At 47.8% G+C, this 17,464-nt stretch overlaps 1 protein-coding gene across 1 annotated transcript in view; it reads right to left on the bottom strand.

Moving 5' to 3' along the window:
* Positions 1-16,656, bottom strand: part of HID1 (HID1 domain containing) — a 64,859-nt gene extending 48,203 nt beyond the window's left edge. Inside the window, exon 1 of the mRNA XM_030208325.1 lies at positions 16,119-16,656. Coding sequence (XP_030064185.1) covers positions 16,119-16,184 — 66 coding nt within the window. The 5' untranslated portion in view covers positions 16,185-16,656. The remainder of the gene's footprint in view (positions 1-16,118) is intronic.
* Positions 16,657-17,464: the final 808 nt, after the last annotated feature.

The following is a 17,464-nucleotide window of genomic DNA, read 5'->3' as shown; positions in this document are numbered from 1 at the left end:
CTCCCTGCTAGTCTCCGGTCAAGCTGCGGTAGTGCAGCAGACCTTGGACAACCTGATCCGCCTGGGTGTGGTCGTTCCGGTGCCAAAAATCAGTTGGCAAGGGACGTTACTCTCATTTACTTTGTGGTTCCAAAGAAAGGAGGTTCTGTCCGGCCTATCCTCGACCTCAAAGGGGTCAATCGGGCCTGGAAAGTGAGGCTCTTTCGCATGGAGACTCTCCGCTCTGTTATAGCGCAGTGAAGGCGGAGAGTTCTTGGCTTCCTTGGACATCAAGGAAGCGTACCTGCATATTCCCATCTGGCCTCCTCTCCAACGCTTTCTGCGTTTTACAGTCCTGAGACGACACTTCCAGTTCAGAGCCTCCCTTTCGGGTTGGCTACTGCCCGCGGACCTTTTCCAAAGTAATGGGGGTCATAGCGGCCTTCCTGCTAAAGGAAGGAGTACAAGTCCATCCTTATCTGGACGACTGGTTGAATCCGAGCCCCCTCTTATGCAGAGTGCGGCAAAGCTATGGACCGGTAGTTGCTCTTTGAGCTCCCTGGGATGGATCATCAACTGGAAGAAGAGCCAGCTGCACCCGACTCAGTCCCTGGTGTATCTGGGAGTTCGATTCGACACCCAGTGGGCAGAGTGTTCCTGCCAGACAATCGGATTGTCAAGCTTCAGGCTCAGGTGGACTAGTTCCTAGTAGCCTCTCCTATTCGGGCTTGGGACTACGTGCAGCTGTTGGGCTCTATGACGGCCACGATGGAAGTAGTGCCCTGGGCCAGGGCTCATATGAGACCACATACAGCTATCTCTGCTGCTGCGCTGGACTCCGAGGTCGGAGGATTATGCTGTGCGCCTTCCCGTGAACCCAGCAGTGCGCAAGGCGCTGAGCTGGTGGACGCAGACAGACAAGTTGTCTGCAGGATTGCCTCTGGTGACCCCGGAGTGGATTGTCGTCACGACAGACGCCTCTTTGATGGGCTGGGGAGCCACTGCTTGGGAAGGACAGCGCAGGGGCTCTAGTCTCCTGCAGAGGCAAGTGGTCTATCAACCTCCTGGAACTCAGAGCCATTCGCTTGGTGTTATTGGAGTTCATCCCGGTACTCGTGTTGAAGCCTGTACGGGTCCTGTCGGACAATGCCACGGCTGTGGCCTATATCAACCGCCAGGGAGTGTACCAGAGCGCCCCTCTAGCCAAGGAGGCTATGAGTCTTTGCCAGTTGGCGGAAGCGAACCTGGAGCAGCTTTCAGCGGCCCACATTGCCGGAGTCATGAATGTCAAGGCGGACTTTCTCAGTCGCCATACCTTGGAGCCCGGAGAGTGGCAACTATCTGCTCAGGCGTTCTTGGACATCACGAAGCGCTGGGGCCAGCCGAGCCTAGATCTGATGGCGTCATCGGCCAATGGCCAAGTGCCGCGCTTTTTCAGCAGAGGACGGGACCCTCGATCCCTGGGAGTAGATGCTCTTCTCCAACAGTGGCCGACACAAGAGCTCCTCTATGTGTTCCCGCCCTGGCCCATGTTGGGCAGGGTGCTAGACTGGGGTGGCAAAGCATCCCGGCAGGGTAATCCTGGTGGGGTCCGGATTGGCCCAGACTTCCCTGGTATGCGGACTTGTTCGGGCTCTCAGTCGACGATCCTCTGCGGCTGTCAGTGGAGCAGGGCCTGTTACATCAGGGTCCCGTGGTGATGGAGGATCCCTCTCCCTTTGGTCTTACGGCCTGGCTATTGAGCGGCAGCGTCTGAGGAAGAAGGGCTTCTCAGACAAGGTCATCGCCACTATGCTGAGAGCGAGGAAGCGCTCTACTTCTACTGCTTACGCCAGGGTTTGGCGTATCTTTGCAGCATGGTGTGAAGCAGGCTCACTTTCTCCCTTCACTGCTCCAATTTCTTCAGTGTTGGCGTTCCTGCAAGAAGGTCTGGAGAAAGGCCTGTCGCTCAGTTCCCTTAAAGTCCAGGTAGCGGCTCTGGCTTGCTTCAGGGGCCGCCTGAAGGGTGCTTCCCTGGCTTCGCAGCCAGATGTGGTGCGCTTTCTCAAGGGAGTTAATCACCTGTGCCCTCCTCTGCACTCAGTGGTGCCTGCGTGGAATCTCAACCTGGTGCTAAGAGCATTGCAGAAGCCGCCTTTGGAACCCTTGTCGAGGGCATCTCTGAAAGACCTGACGTTGAAAGCAGTCTTTTTGGTGGCTATCACTTCAGACAGAAGAGTTTCCGAGCTCCAGGCGCTCTCATGTCGAGAGCCTTTTCTGCAGTGCACTGAGGCAGGAGTGACTATTCGCACAGTGCCTTCCTTCCTGCCCAAGATTGGTTCTCGCTTCCATGTGAATCAGCAGCTCTGTCTCCCTTCCTTTCGTAGGGAGGACTACCCAGAGGAGTACTCTCGCTCTTGGATATCTGGATGTGAGATGAGTCATCATCAGATACTTGGAAGTGACCAATGATTTCCGGAAATCGGATCATCTGTTTGTCCTGTTTGCAGGTCCTCGTAAGGGTCTGCAGGCTGCTAAGCCTACAGTGGCAAGATGGGTCCAGGAAGCCATTGCAGCGGCTTATGTGGCCGCGGGGAAGGTGCCGCCTATCCAGCTGAAGGCTCACTCCACGAGAGCTCAGGCGGCCTCGATGGCAGAGGCCGGATCCGTCTCCTTGGAAGAGATATGCAAGGCGGCAACGTGGGCTTCGGCTCATACATTCTCCAAGCATTACCGTTTGACTGTGGCTGCACGGGCGGAGGCCCGGTTTGGAGCTTCAGTGTTGAGGTCAGGGATTTCTATGTCCCGCCCTGGGTGAGTACTGCTTCGGTACATCCCACCAGTCTATGGATTGATCAGCTTGATGATATGGAAGGTAAAATTATGTATAATCATACCTGATAATTTTCTTTCCATTAATCATAGCTGATCAATCCATAGCCCCTCCCAGATATCTGTACTGTTTATATTCTGGTTGAATTTTAGGTTCAAGTTTAGCCTTCAGTTACTTCAGGAGGACTTCGTGTTCAAGTTCTTCTTTCACTTGGATTCTTCAAGAGTTGAGACGACTTTGTGTTACAGTGAGCTGCTGCATTCCTCTCCCCTCCGTTTTACGGGGCTGGTTTGAGACATAAATTCTGCCGGCACTCCCTCCCGCTTCGTGCGGCTGTAGGGCAGCTTTGTACCCCTCCCGCTTCGGCGGTGTTAGGGTCAGTCAGCTCCTCCCGCGGTTGCGGTTGCAGGATAAGCCAGATCCCCCCGCATCGGCGGGTGTGGTGTCCCTCCCCCGCTCCGCGGGGATGAGCTGGACGGATTCCCCTCCCCCACTTGTGTGGGGATGAGCTGGGTAATTCCCCTCCCCCGTTTCGGCGGTGGTGAGCTGGGCAGAGTGTCCCTTCGTGGGTGTAATTCTCTAAGTGCTGAGTCCTGCGGATGGAGCTTTGATATCGACATACTGAGGAGTTTCCGGCAGCACATGACCACATATAGGGAGGCAAAAGTTTGCTCTCTATCTCCACCTGCTGGTAGATGGACACAACCCACCAGTCTATGGATTGATCAGCTATGATTAATGGAAAGAAAATTATCAGGTATGATTATACATAATTTTACCTTCCTGAGCCACTCCTTTGTTGCCTTGGCTGTATGTTTTGGGTCATTGTCGTGCTGGAAGACCCAGCCACGACCCATTTTTAAGGCCCTGGCGGAGGGAAGGAGGTTGTCACTCAGAATTGTACGGTACATGGCCCCATCCATTCTCCCATTGATGCGGTGAAGTAGTCCTGTGCCCTTAGCAGAGAAACACCCCCAAAACATAACATTTCCACCTCCATGCTTGACAGTGGGGACGGTGTTCTTTGGGTCATAGGCAGCATTTCTCTTCCTCCAAACACGGCGAGTTGAGTTCATGCCAAAGAGCTCAATTTTTGTCTCATCTGACCACAGCACCTTCTCCCAATCACTCTCGGCATCATCCAGGTATTCACTGGCAAACTTCAGACGGGCCGTCACATGTGCCTTCCGGAGCAGGGGGGACCTTGCGGGCACTGCAGGATTGCAATCCGTTATGTCGTAATGTGTTACCAATGGTTTTCGTGGTGACAGTGGTCCCAGCTGCCTTGAGATCATTGACAAGTTCCCCCCTTGTAGTTGTAGGCTGATTTCTAACCTTCCTCATGATCAAGGATACCCCACGAGGTGAGATTTTGCGTGGAGCCCCAGATCTTTGTCGATTGACAGTCATTTTGTACTTCTTCCATTTTCTTACTATGGCACCAACAGTTGTCTCCTTCTCGCCCAGCGTCTTACTGATGGTTTTGTAGCCCATTCCAGCCTTGTGCAGGTGTATGATCTTGTCCCTGACATCCTTAGACAGCTCCTTGCTCTTGGCCATTTTGTAGAGGTTAGAGTCTGACTGATTCACTGAGTCTGTGGACAGGTGTCTTTCATACAGGTGACCATTGCCGACAGCTGTCTGTCATGCAGGTAACGAGTTGATTGGAGCATCTACCTGGTCTGTAGGGGCCAGATCTCTTACTGGTTGGTGGGGGATCAAATACTTATTTCCCTCTGCAGAATGCAAATAAATTCATATACTTTCCACAATGTGATTTTCCGGATTTAATTTGTGATGTGCTATCTCTCACTGTTACCAATAACCTACCCTTCAATTATGGGCTGCTCATGTCTTTGTCAGTGGGCAAACTTACAAAATCAGCAAGGGATCAAATACTTATTTCCACCACTGTATGCGCCACAGAAGGAATGCACTCACCGTGTTCAGACGGCCTGCCAAATACCCTCCTCAAAACAAATTATGCGGGGGGGGGGGAGAGAATGGCAGCACGACATTTCATGACTGGTAAGTATGCCCTGGGCAAATTTTTCAAGTCCAACTATAATATAACTGACAATAACAACAATACTGTGCACACCAAGGCAAGCCACCCAGGAACGCCAAAAGATCATCTCGCACATTCCTTAATCTTCACTTCCCAAACTGCAAAGGCCTAAAATATAAACTAATGCACGCATCAACCTTTTCCTATATGAGCACGCAATTCTGGAACGCATTGCCACGTAACCTAAAAGCGACCTATGAACTGACCAACTTCCGAAAACTGCTGAAGACCCATCTTTTCGACAAGACATACCACAATGACTAAAACATATGAAATCCCCACATACATCTAGCAAGCAATGTTAAGAGCGCCTCACATTATATCTTTATCATGTTTTCCATTACCAAAATACTTCTGTAACACTACATGTCAACTCTCCTCTCAGTTCCACTATATATTGTAAGCCACATTGAGCCTGCAAAGAGGTGGGATAATGTGGGATACAAATGCAATAAATAAATAAATAAAAAATAAAATAAACCAGAGGGAAAAGCAGTCCAGAAAGGCCAAGTAAAGTTAAATGTGGCATCAAACAGTTGAAAAAGGACCTCACTGAGCTGGCTACCAACTGATCAGATGCAGTTGATGAAACACAAGACCAGAAAGTGTAAAAGATGCAGCTGTCTTTCTGTATGTGCCAACTGACTCAAGAAAACATATTATTATTATTATGAATGTATTCTTATTACACACCTCTCCACATGATCTTCTAAGCACAGTATAAATCAAACGATGATTGCAGACATTATAAACTAATGGATTAAAAAGAGCAACCAGTGATTCTATATGATGATATACAATATCCGGTGACCAATGTAACTCATTATGCAAGAAGCCGACCAGGGATTTCCAGAGGAATTGCTCTGAAAGGGATACAGCAGGTGTGCAACGCCACAGCGGAGCTTTGACAAACAGCTCATCTATAAATGCACCGAGGCGCCCTGGCTCAGAACAAGGAAAAAGAGAGAGAGCTATGCACGTCACAGGAAGCAGGAGGAAAACAAAAGAACCCTGACGTACCAGGAGACTTCTCCCTCTCTGCGTCTATGGAAGGAAAAAAAACAATAAAAAAGGACAATTCTCTACACATCTGGCTCAAAGAAGACAGCAAAAAAAGCTTGAAAACAACTGTGAAAGAGAAATGAAGATAGAGATAAAATAGGTACAGACTGTATGGGGAAAGAAGGAGCTGCTAGTGAAAGGGGAAAAAAGGAGGAGAAAGAATGGAGGACAGATTAAGTTATACATGAAATATCTAATGGATTAGCAAGATGGAGAATGAGAAAATAGAACCTGAGTACAATAGAAACAAGAGACAAAGATCTAAACAGACAACACTCAAAAGAAACTCCAGAGTCAAAAAACCAGGGACTTGATTTCAAAACAATGTAAACAGCCAGGGGAGGCTCCTGGCCATTTAAAATCACCTGTCTGGGGCTAACCCGGCATTTTCAGAAGCAATTGAACCGGATTGTGCTGCTGAAAAATGCCCAGTTAGAAGCATAAAACGTACTCACGCATAGATTACTGGTTGGGGAGGAAACCTTTCGAGGCAAAATTTATAGGACTAAGATTGAGCCTTGCTCCTGGTCAGATCACTGCTCGGTCAGCATAGAGCTAAGCCTTATAAGAGAGAAGAGGGGCCACAGGAATTGGCGTATGAATGAAGCACTTTGTTAGACCCTCAGCATGCAAGTGCAGTGGAGAAATGTATTGAGGAATACATCCGGTTGAATGACAATGGAGAAGCACGACCGGTGAGTGTATGGGAAGGTATGAAAGCGGTGGTGCGAGGGCATATCATTGCGCTGCAATCTCATGTAGATAAGGAAAGGAAACAGGGAGAGGCCACACTGCGGCAGCAACTAGACAATCTGGTAAAGGCACATAAGGCAGACCCCAGGGATAATGAGCGAGAGAGACAGATACAACAAATACGTAGACAACTAAATGAGACCCAACTAGCGGAAATAGCAGCTCAGTTACAAGCAGCGCAGCAGGAGCACTTTGAGTTCGGGAACAAGGCTAGCAGGTTATTGGCCCGTAAACTGCAAAAACGAGCACAACGTAACTCTATAGCTGCTATAAAGTCGGAGGGTGGAGAGATGTGCACCTCCACAGGGGCTATACAACACGCTTTTTGGGAATACTATGGCCAGCTTTATGAGAGGGAGCAAACTGCAAATAGGGAAGAGCAGGAAGAGTATATAAAGGACCTGGGCTTACAGGGGATTTCAGAGAAGGACCGGGATGACATTTCAGCGCAAATAACAATAGAAGAAGTGGAAGAGGCGATAACAGGGATGCCTACACATAAGGCTCCAGGCCCAGATGGCTTCCCAATCAGATTCTATAAGATGTTTAAGAAATGGCTTGCCCCCCTGCTACTGCGGGCGATTGGGTCCTTCGACGAGGAACATTCACTGCCATACTCTTGGAGAGTGGCAGAGGTAGTACTGATCTTGAAGCCAGGGAAGGACCCGCAGAAGTGCGCGTCGTACCGACCCATATCCCTGCTAAATAATGACTACAAAATCTTTACTAAAATTTTGGCCAATCGATTGGGAGGGATAATGCCTCGTGTGGTCCATCAGGATCAAGCGGGGTTTATTGAGGGACGTCAAGGCAGTGACAATATAAGAACCCTGATGCATGTGATCCAACAGATTGAGGAGGAGGGGAGCCCAGCCCTGCTGCTGTCGATAGACGCAGAGAAGGCCTTTGACCGGGTGGACTGGGCCTTCCTGAAGTCTTTGATAGGGAGGATGGGCATGGGTGAGAGATTTGACAAGTGGATAAATCTTATATATGATAAACCTCTAGCCCTACTTAAGATCAATGGGGGGTTAACCGAGCCGGTCCAATTGTATAGAGGCACGAGACAGGGGTGTGCTCTGTCTCCCTTGCTGTTTGCATTGTCGATAGAACCACTGGCCAGGAAAATTAGAGAACAGGTTGATATTAGAGGGGTGGTTCGGGGTTCCCGTGACCAGAAAATAATGCTTTTCGCAGACGATATCTTATTGACAGTTTCGAACCCGGTGCTGTCATTGCAGAAGGTGATGGAGATATTTGAACAATATGGGAGGATGTCAGGATTCAAGATAAATATGACAAAATCTGAGATTCTAAACCTGTCAGTAGACCAGGATGATATGAGAGAGATACAACAGCGTTACCCATTTGTATGGGCACAAAACTCTATTAGATATCTGGGAGTGCAGATAACAGCAAAAATAGATCAGCTATATCAGGCAAACTACCCCCAAAAAAGTAAAGAACTATTTCTGGAACTAGATAGATGGGAAGCCAGGACAGTGTCATGGTCGGGTCGAATTAATGCAATAAAATGATTATACTACCCAAGTTATTATACATGTTCATGGCCTTACCGGTGCCTATTCCGCGTTCCTTTTTCCAGCAACTGCATAGAAAAGTATTTGCCTACATCTGGAAAAAGAAACCACCAAGAATCCGTAGGAGAGCAATGCACCACCCCCCAGCATTAGGAGGGATGGGTGTCCCTGATTTTTTCCTATACTATCAAGCAGCCCAATTAAAAATTTGGCTGAATGGCAGCCCAGTAATAACAAGAAATGGCTCCACTGGGAAAGGGCATGGATGGGCACTAAATATTTAGGCAATGTGTTATGGGGACCGAAACAACAGATCCTGACAGCTCTTCGCAAGGTGCCGGTAGGACTAGCTCATCTGCTTAACACGTGGCTACAAGTTAGAAATAGAGTGTTCCCAGAGAGGCAATATTTCTTACAAACGGCTATAAGTGATGCCCCGGGTTTTTCTTTGGGGACGGAGGAAAAGACCTATCAAATGTGGGCCCGCAAAGGGCTATATAGGTTGGGTCAGTTATGGGATGAGAATGCGGTAAAAGATTTTGAGATAGTGAAGGAGGAATATGACTTATCCCCCAGGGACCTCGTGTACTACCACTGTGTGAGAGACTATATTCAGAGGAAAGCAAGGGATGAGCTGGAGCTGGCGGAGACGGGCTTAGAGCGGGCGATAAGGGTAGGAGGAGGGAAGGGATGTATAACTAGACTCTATAAGGCTCTTTTGCTCATGGGCTCCCCGATTGACTTTTATACAGACAGATGGGAGAAAACGTTACAAAAGAATTTCCCTACAGGCTGGTGGGCTAATAGCTTCAGGTTCCTGGTGCGCTCATCAATCACTCAGCCGATGATTGAAAGTGGGTACAAGATATTGTTTTGGTGGTACTATACGCCCCTACGCCTCCACAAGATCTATCCAAAGATATCTAAGGACTGCTGGCGCGAATGTGGGGGGCAGGGATCCTTTTTACACATCTGGTGGGAGTGTCCCAAGGTATGTGCCTTTTGGGAACAAATTATAGCTATAGTCAATGAACTGGGCACAGGGGGCTATACACGCCAGATAGAATACTGCCTATTGCATGCCCGCCCACAAAAAACTAGAGTACAAGAACATAAGCTTATTGTTCAGATATTTGCTGCGGCCAAAATGCAGCTGGCAAGGGCTTGGAAGACACGGGAAACTCCACCCTTGCAAAGAGTGGGATATAAAGTAGAATATATATACCAAATGGCAAAACTGACTGCGATGAGGAAGGGTTTGCTAGGGATGTTTCAGAAAACATGGGGCCCATACGAGGAGAAACGTGAGAAAATCTGGCTCCGGGGGGGAGGGGATAGTAATGGGGGCGAGGAGGGGAGGGAGGGAATGATGGAATAATAGTAAAGAAGGAATTATATTGTGTTGATAAAGTTGGTTGTGGGATGTTTTCTAATAGTAAGTTATTCCGTATGTGTCTGTTCGATCAGTGATGTTTCCACATTGATGTAAAATTTCCATAAAATCTTTAATAAAATATGGTTAAAAAAAAAAAAAAAAAATGCCCAGTTAGCATCAAAGAAGAAACCAGCTATTTTGTGGGTGTTCCAGGGTGGAGCTGGCACTTAGCCAGTTAAGTGCCAATTAGAGAATGACACAGGGACCGGGGGGGGGGGGGGGGGGGGGGATGTAAATCTGCAGTAACAGTAATAATTTTAATGGAATCTGTTTGGAGGGGGTGGAAATGGGGACAAACTTTGTCCTTGTGTTATTCTCTAATGAGAAGTTTCCAGCTAAGTGTCATGCAAGGTTCCGCGTTAGGAGTCACAAACCTAGAAAGGGATCTGGGAGTCATCGTTGATAAGACGTTGAAAACTTCTGCTCAGTGTGCTGCGGCGGCCAAGAAAGCGCACAGAATGTTGAGTATTATTAGGAAAGGGATGGAAAACAAACACGAGGATGTTATAATGCCGTTGTATCGCTCCATGGTGGGACCGCACCTCGAATATTGTGTCCAATTCTGGTCGCCGCATCTCAAAAAAGATATAAAAGAATTGGAGAAGGTGCAGAGAAGGGCAACGAAAATGATAAAAGGGATGGAACGACTTCCCTATGAGGGAAGGCTAAGACGGTTAGGGCTCTTCAGCTTGGAGAAAAGGTGGCTGAGGGGTGATATGATAGAAGTCTACACGATAATGAGCGGAGTAGAGCGGACAGATGTGAAGCGATTGTTTACACTTTCAAAAAATAACAGAACCAGGGGACAAAAGATAAAGCTAGAATATGGTAGATTTAAAACTCAGCGTGTAGTTGGACTCTGGAACTTGTTACCAGAGAATGTAGTGACAGCAGCTGGCCTTACGGAGTTTAAGGGGGTTTTGGACAGATTCCTGAAGGAAAAGACAAATTGAACATTATTAATTTTTTTTTTGGTGGGGGGGGTTGCCAGGTTCTTGAAGCCTGGATTGGCTGCTATCGGAGACAGGATGCTGGGCTTGATGGACCCTTGGTCTTTTCCCAGTATGGCGATGCTTATGTGCTAAGTGATAGTCCATAAGTACATACTTAGAATAGGCTTCAAATAAGGACTTTCCTAACACAAGTGATTCCAAAACCTGTCCTGAGGGAACTCCAGCCAGTCAAGTACAATTTCTACTAAATACCAGGTCATCGGGGCTTTTCTTTCTAATTTTGTGCCGATGCAGAAAGCTACTGTGGGCAGAAGCATGTGGTAAATGACGGCTCAACACACACATTAGCAGGTGGAACAATGCAGAAAGGCAGAGGCGGACTGACCATTCGGGCAACCGGGGAGTGCCCGAGGGCCCAGAGGCTCTAGAGGGTCCAAAGGCTCTGCCCGGTTCCCCACCACTGCCAGCCATTACAGCCATCCCTTGTCCTACCTTGAAGAGCCCTGGTGGTCTAGTGGCCTCTGCAGGAGCAGGAAAGAACCCCACTGCTGCTACTCTGCCTGTCGGTGCCGGCGCCACCGTGTTTTAAAAATGGCTGCCGAGGTTGCCAAGATCCACGAAACTACTGCGATAAGTCTCGGAAGCCATTTTGAAATCACGGCGCCGCCGCCACCAGGCAGAATAGCGGCAGCAGGCAAGAAAAAAGTGGGGTTGTTTTCTGCCCCCTGGTGATGAATATTTCCTTCTGTATTTCTGTAACAAGTGTATGCTTGTGTAAATTAAAAATTCTATACATAAAACATTAAAAAAAGACAGTCCTATCTTTTTTTTTTTTTTTGCCAACTCTGCATACCCAGAAATTCAATGCCGGAGCCCAGTTTTGAATTCCCGAATATAACGCCAGCAGAAATCAGCAAAATGCTAATCATCAACAACTGACTGAGCCCCAGATGTTTACTCTCATTCCCCATGGTGTCTTTAGCAATACATGCATTCAACTTGGGGTGCTGATGGCTCATAACCCAACATAGTGAGGCACGAATGCACAGATGTCTAACGAGTCCTAGATAAAGAAAGCTCTGCAATGAGAACCATAGGATGAAGGTGAAAGAGAACAGACTCAGGAATAATCTAAGGAAAGACTTCTTTATGGAAAGAGTGGTGGATGTGTGAAACAGCATCCCAAGTATAGGTAGTAGAAACAGAGTCTGTATCTGAATTCAAGAAAGCTTGGGACAAGCAAATCAGATCTCTAAAGAGAGGGACGGAGAGTAGATGGTATGTATAGGCAGACTGGATAGGCCATAATCTGCTATTAAGATAAGGGAAAAGTCACCACTTATCACTGGGATCAGTAGCACTGAATTTTCCTACTCTTTAGGATTACATAAGTAATGCCACACTAGGAAAAGACCAAGGATCCATCGAGCCCAGCATCCTGTCCACGACAGCGACCAATCCAGGCCAAGGGCACCTGGCAAGCTTCCCAAACGTACAAACATTTTATACATGTTATTCCTGGAATTGTGGATTTTTCCCAAGTCCATTTAGTAGTGGTTTATGGACTTGTTCTTTAGGAAACCGTCTAACCCTTTTTAAACTCTGCTAAGCTAACCGCCTTCACCACGTTCTCCAGCAACGAATTCCAGAGTTTAATTATGCGTTGGGTGAAGAAAATGTTTCTCCGATTTGTTTTAAATTTACTACACTGTAGTTTCATCGCATGCCCCCCTAGTCCTAGTATTTTTGGAAAGTGTGAACAGATGCTTCACATCCACTCATTATTTTATATACCTCTATCATGTCTCTCCTCAGCCGTCTCTTCTCCAAGCTGAAAAGCCCTCGCCTCCTTAGTCTTTCTTCATAGGGAAGTCGTCCCATCCCCGCTATCATTTTAGCTGCCCTTCGCTGCACCTTTTCCAATTCTACTACATCTTTCTTGAGATGCGGCGACAGAATTGAACACAATACTCAAGGTGCGGTCGCACCATGGAGCGATACAGGCACTTGTGACCTGGATTGGCCACTATTGGCAACAAGATACTGGGCTAGATGGACCATAGGTCTGACTCAGTATGGCTATTCTTATGTTCTGTTCTTATGTAAACGTGCATGGAGCAGCAGTTAGAATCATAATCATATCCATCAAGCTTTCAGAAGGTTAGAGTGACCTACATAGTGGGACCATGGTTAAAACCCAAATTTTATTGAGCATGGAGAGGCCAGATCTCTAGTTATCACAGCATCACAAATCTTGGTGGCTGTGGGGAAATTCTACAAAACAAGGTGGTGAGACAGGGAAGGGGGCCTATGTACTGGTTTTGTGGGAAGGCAGGGACCGAAATGGCATAGTAGCCAATGGTAGACGCCATCACTTGGTCAGAATTTAGGCTTGTTCAGGACAGATGTGTAGAACAGTAGTGGGAGAAAGGACAAGTAATGGCCTGGGGGGAGGTGGGAGTCAGTGGGCTATATCAGGGGTTTTATGAGTACATCTACCATCACTTGCTATGCTGCTATGAAGTCAACAGACCAATATAAGCTAGTACATTTATATACATCTACATATATTCATGTTCATATATCTAGCCCTATGGTGGCACTGCATGCTGCCATTCCTCCTTCCAGTCTCTCTCCTTGGAAAGTGGTTGCCTCTCTTAAAGAAAGCTTCCTTCAGGAAACAAATACGCCTATTCTTGTCCAAGTTCCGTATACAGATATGGCCTACTGACTTCCTATCTCTTGCAGATGTGAATCACTGCTACCAACAAGGAAATGAATAGGCGCCCACAAATAATGACAAACACACTGCTGCAGACTGTCGAGACCGTTTTAAGACACCCGTATAAGCACAGATCTTTGGAAGCTAGAACACAGCTGGAAAAAAAGCAGCAGACACTGGGAAAAAGACACTGCTGAAAGGCCTTGCTCAGTTTCTCTGAAGCAACAGCCGTACATCACTGGACTGCAGAATCCCACATGTGCACAAGCACACTCTGTGGGCCGCAAGCTGCCAAATAAGTCAGACCACAACAAAGACCAATTGAATAACGATCGGAGTACAACAAACATTACAAAGGGCGGCACTTCACACAGGGGCACAGCTCTGACCTCAGCAAGAACATTCCTCAACAAAATGTTTTCAAGCGCTGAGGCACCTCCAGACGTTCTCTCTGGTCTCACTAGATTCAGCAATTCTCAAGAGCCAAGTCCCAGCATTTACCATAAAATGAAATGTTCTTCAGAAGCACCTGCTATTCCCAAACACACCAAAGTGGGAAGCACAATTCAAGACATGACCTGCTGTCCCAGCACTTGACCTGATATGGCTCTGCCAGCAACCCCCAGGTTCCACTTGGACGTTCTCACATCACGGAGTGCCAGTGCACATCGGCCTTCAAAACCTAGATCCCCACCTGTGCATTCCCTACTATTCCTTCAATGCCCAACCTCTACAAAAAGATCTCCAGTGGTTGCGTCCCAGTAAATCAATAGATCCTGACAACCACACAAACTCAAAGAACCAACAGCATATGCTTTGGAGGCAGCAAGAAGTAGCTGCAGCCAAAGTAAAACAATAGACATCTGACAAACAAACCAACTAAAAAAAAAAAACATCAGCACATGCTTTAAACTACAGAAAGGGGGCAGCAAAGAGTACCCACAGTCAAAACAAAACAACAGATCCTGACAACCAAACAAACTCAAAGAACCATCAGCACCTACGTTTTTATAGAATGTTTGTGTGATGATCATAATGCTGAATTTAATTATCAAACTCTTGCTGGAGGCTGCAGGATAGGGGGCAGAAAGTTAATAGAGGGCAGTGTAAGGCTGAAGGTTTGCGTAGGGCACCCACTACCCTTGTACCTGCCCTGTTGCATCCAAACCAATTCTAACAATGTACTGCAAAAAATGCCTATACTGCTGAATCGCAGGGTTATAAAATGAGCTGAATCTTAAAAGAACATCATTTGTTTACAATTCAGAGGCAAGAACACTAATCTGCCGTTCCAAAGATTTGAATTTAAACTCCAGCTGAAACACTGGAGATTTCTTACCACCCAAGACCATAGATTTGGAAGTTGCATTTTTCTACTGAAAAAAAGATATGCAAGACAACTCAAGCCCTCATCTAATGAATGCCTAAACACATGGGGGGGAGGCCATCTAATGAGAATTTGTATTCATATCTGCAAGAGGAAAAGGCACTAGTGTGACATTGAACTAATATCCCAAGCTTGTTAGACATAACTAAAGTATGATGGTAGATAAGGGCCACAAGGCAAGGTCCATCCAGTCTGAGCATCTTACTTCACAGTGCCACAGGTGTCAGCTTGGTTGAACTCTAGGCCAGTGGCATAGCTACATAGGGCCACAGGGGCCTAGCCCCCCCCCCCCCCCAAATTTGCTCAGGGCTCCTGGTTTGGCTGGCGGGGGTCCCCACTTGTGGCTGGTGCTGCTGGTGCTGGAAACCATTGCTGGATGAAGTCTTCAGCTGGCGGGGGTTGGGAACCTCCGCAAGCCAAGGTATTTGCGGCGGTGGTGCTTCAGCTGGTGTGGTTGGGGACCCCCACCAGCCAAGATGTACAGCGGCAGCTGTGGGTGGCGAGGCGGTGGGAGAGGGGCGGTGGCTGGGCAGTGGACCAAAGTTTGCCCCCCTACCTTGGGCTCTGGTCCCCTCCCACTCAAGGTCTGGCTACACCCTAACATTCCTTACAATTAAAAATCATCTGCGTTAGACTCAGGCCTTCCTAAACTCTGTTCCTATTTTTACCTCAAGAGTCGCCCTTTCCATTAATTCACCGTCAAGAGTCCAACCTCCTTGAGGTTAACAATCTACCCTATAAGGATCCTGTATGCACTTCGAGCTTCTCTACATGTCCACTCCAGTTTTTACCCTTCTACCCCATCTTTACTTCTCAAGAATTCATGTTGGGGACACTGCATTAGTACCAATAGCTGGCCTGGGAATGGTTTTCCTGCCTGCAGATCTGCCAAGAGTTTTGTAACAATTGACTTGACATTTCGTGATTTCCCTCGAACCTCGTTCAATATGTTTGCGTTTCTCACCCACTAAATTCTTTGCGCGCTCTCCGTTTCTCTTTGACCATTTCCGCGTATTATTTCCAGGAACACGTCAGCCTTAGATCGAGATTCCAGATCCAGCTGCTGGTACCGGACCGGGATGCCCCTCCTCTCGCTGCACCTGTGCACCCACCGCCTACCGGATTTGGCCTGCCCCGTTTCCCGGATGCTTGTTACGAGCACCAACCAGCATAGCCCCTCGGTCATTGTAAAGCACCGTCCGAACGGACACACGACACCCTGGGGCAGGGGTAGCAGCCTGGGCTTAACGAGTCACCGGGATAAGGTTAGTCCCTACAATCAAAGTGCGTTAATCACCGATCACCTCAAAATGTCTTTCCCGGTACACCGAAACGGTTTACCCCTCCGGGCCTACACGTTCTCCCCTCCCCCCTCCTCTCGTTACACCGACTAAATGGTCTCTGACCTGGGTTTTGGTGGTCAGCTGGATCACCGCCTTCCTGAAGTTGAGCTTCGAGTCGGCGTTGCCCATCTTCTTTGGCCTGGCCGACAATCAGGATCCGCTCCGGTCCAGATCCTGTGCCAGCGGCGGGTACCGGAACCCGGATCCACCTGCAGCTGCCGTGCTCTCAATGCCCGCTGCTGCTGCCTCCACCATCTGCTGTCGTGATTCCTGCTTCCTCCCCCACGTCAGGGCTGGGACTGGGAGTCACAGGCTGCAGCAGTCCGCCTTTTGCACGCCCCTCCCTACCTCACATTTGGGATAAATAAATCCCTGGCATTTGGAGGGATGCAGATCGCTACTCGACAGCCCAGTTACCCTTTTTTTTCGATTTCGCTCGTTCATTTAAAGCTTCACTTTGCTATTAACCCATTTACCTTCCCACGTTCTTCTAGCCTCCGTCTGCATTTATTACGTAGTCCGATACGCGCACTGCCCTTCCTAAAAATAAACAGAAGCCTGTTTTACAGCTCAGTTTTTAAAATGATTTGGTAGAAATAGTCTGAGCTCACTGACGAACACGGCCAGAACTAGACTGGACAGTGTGGATGTAATTTTATAAACCATTGTTTGTGCTTCAAGGTCTTATGCCCTTAAATAAGCTTTTATTCAATTACTCTTAGGGGCACAACCAGCCAGTCAGGTTTTCAAGATTCCTACAATGAATATGTATGAGATACATTTGCATACTAAGGAGGCAGTGCATTCAAATGTATCTCGATTGTGGCTATTCTGAAAACCCAACTGTGCCCCGAGGACTGGTTTGAGAACCAGTGACATAAAGCAGTAGTTCCCAAACCTGATCCTGGAGGCACCCCAGCTAGTCCGGTTTCAGGATATCCACAATGAATATTCATGAGAGAGATTTGCATGCGCCTCCTCCACTGCAGTTCTCTCTTATGAATATTCATTGTAGATATCCTGAAAACCAGACTGGCTGGGGTGCCTCCAGGATCAGGTTTGGGAGCTAGTGGTATAAAGTGTGCATGCTGACAAGAAGGTGGACCTTAGTCGTTGAGGGACCACAACCCAGTCGAGTTTTCAGGATTTTCCCCAATGAATATGCATGAGATCTATTTACACGCACTGCCTCCATTTTATGCAAATAGATCTCATGCATATTTATTGTGTAAATCCTGAAACCCAACTGGGTTACAGCCCTCGAGAACCGAGATTGTCCACCCCTGGTGTATACTTTTAGGCTACCTGCATGATGGCCTGTTTTAGGGTGAAGTCACAAACTACACCTGTAATAATACAAATACACGACATGGCCATGTTTCGCCATACGGCTGCGTCAGGGATTAGAA

This window comes from Microcaecilia unicolor, chromosome 6 (genome assembly GCF_901765095.1).
Source record: "Microcaecilia unicolor chromosome 6, aMicUni1.1, whole genome shotgun sequence".
In the NCBI taxonomy this organism is placed as follows: domain Eukaryota; kingdom Metazoa; phylum Chordata; class Amphibia; order Gymnophiona; family Siphonopidae; genus Microcaecilia; species Microcaecilia unicolor.
The sequence above is the reverse complement of the archived record's forward strand: the minus strand, read 5'-3'. Positions and strand labels throughout refer to the sequence as shown.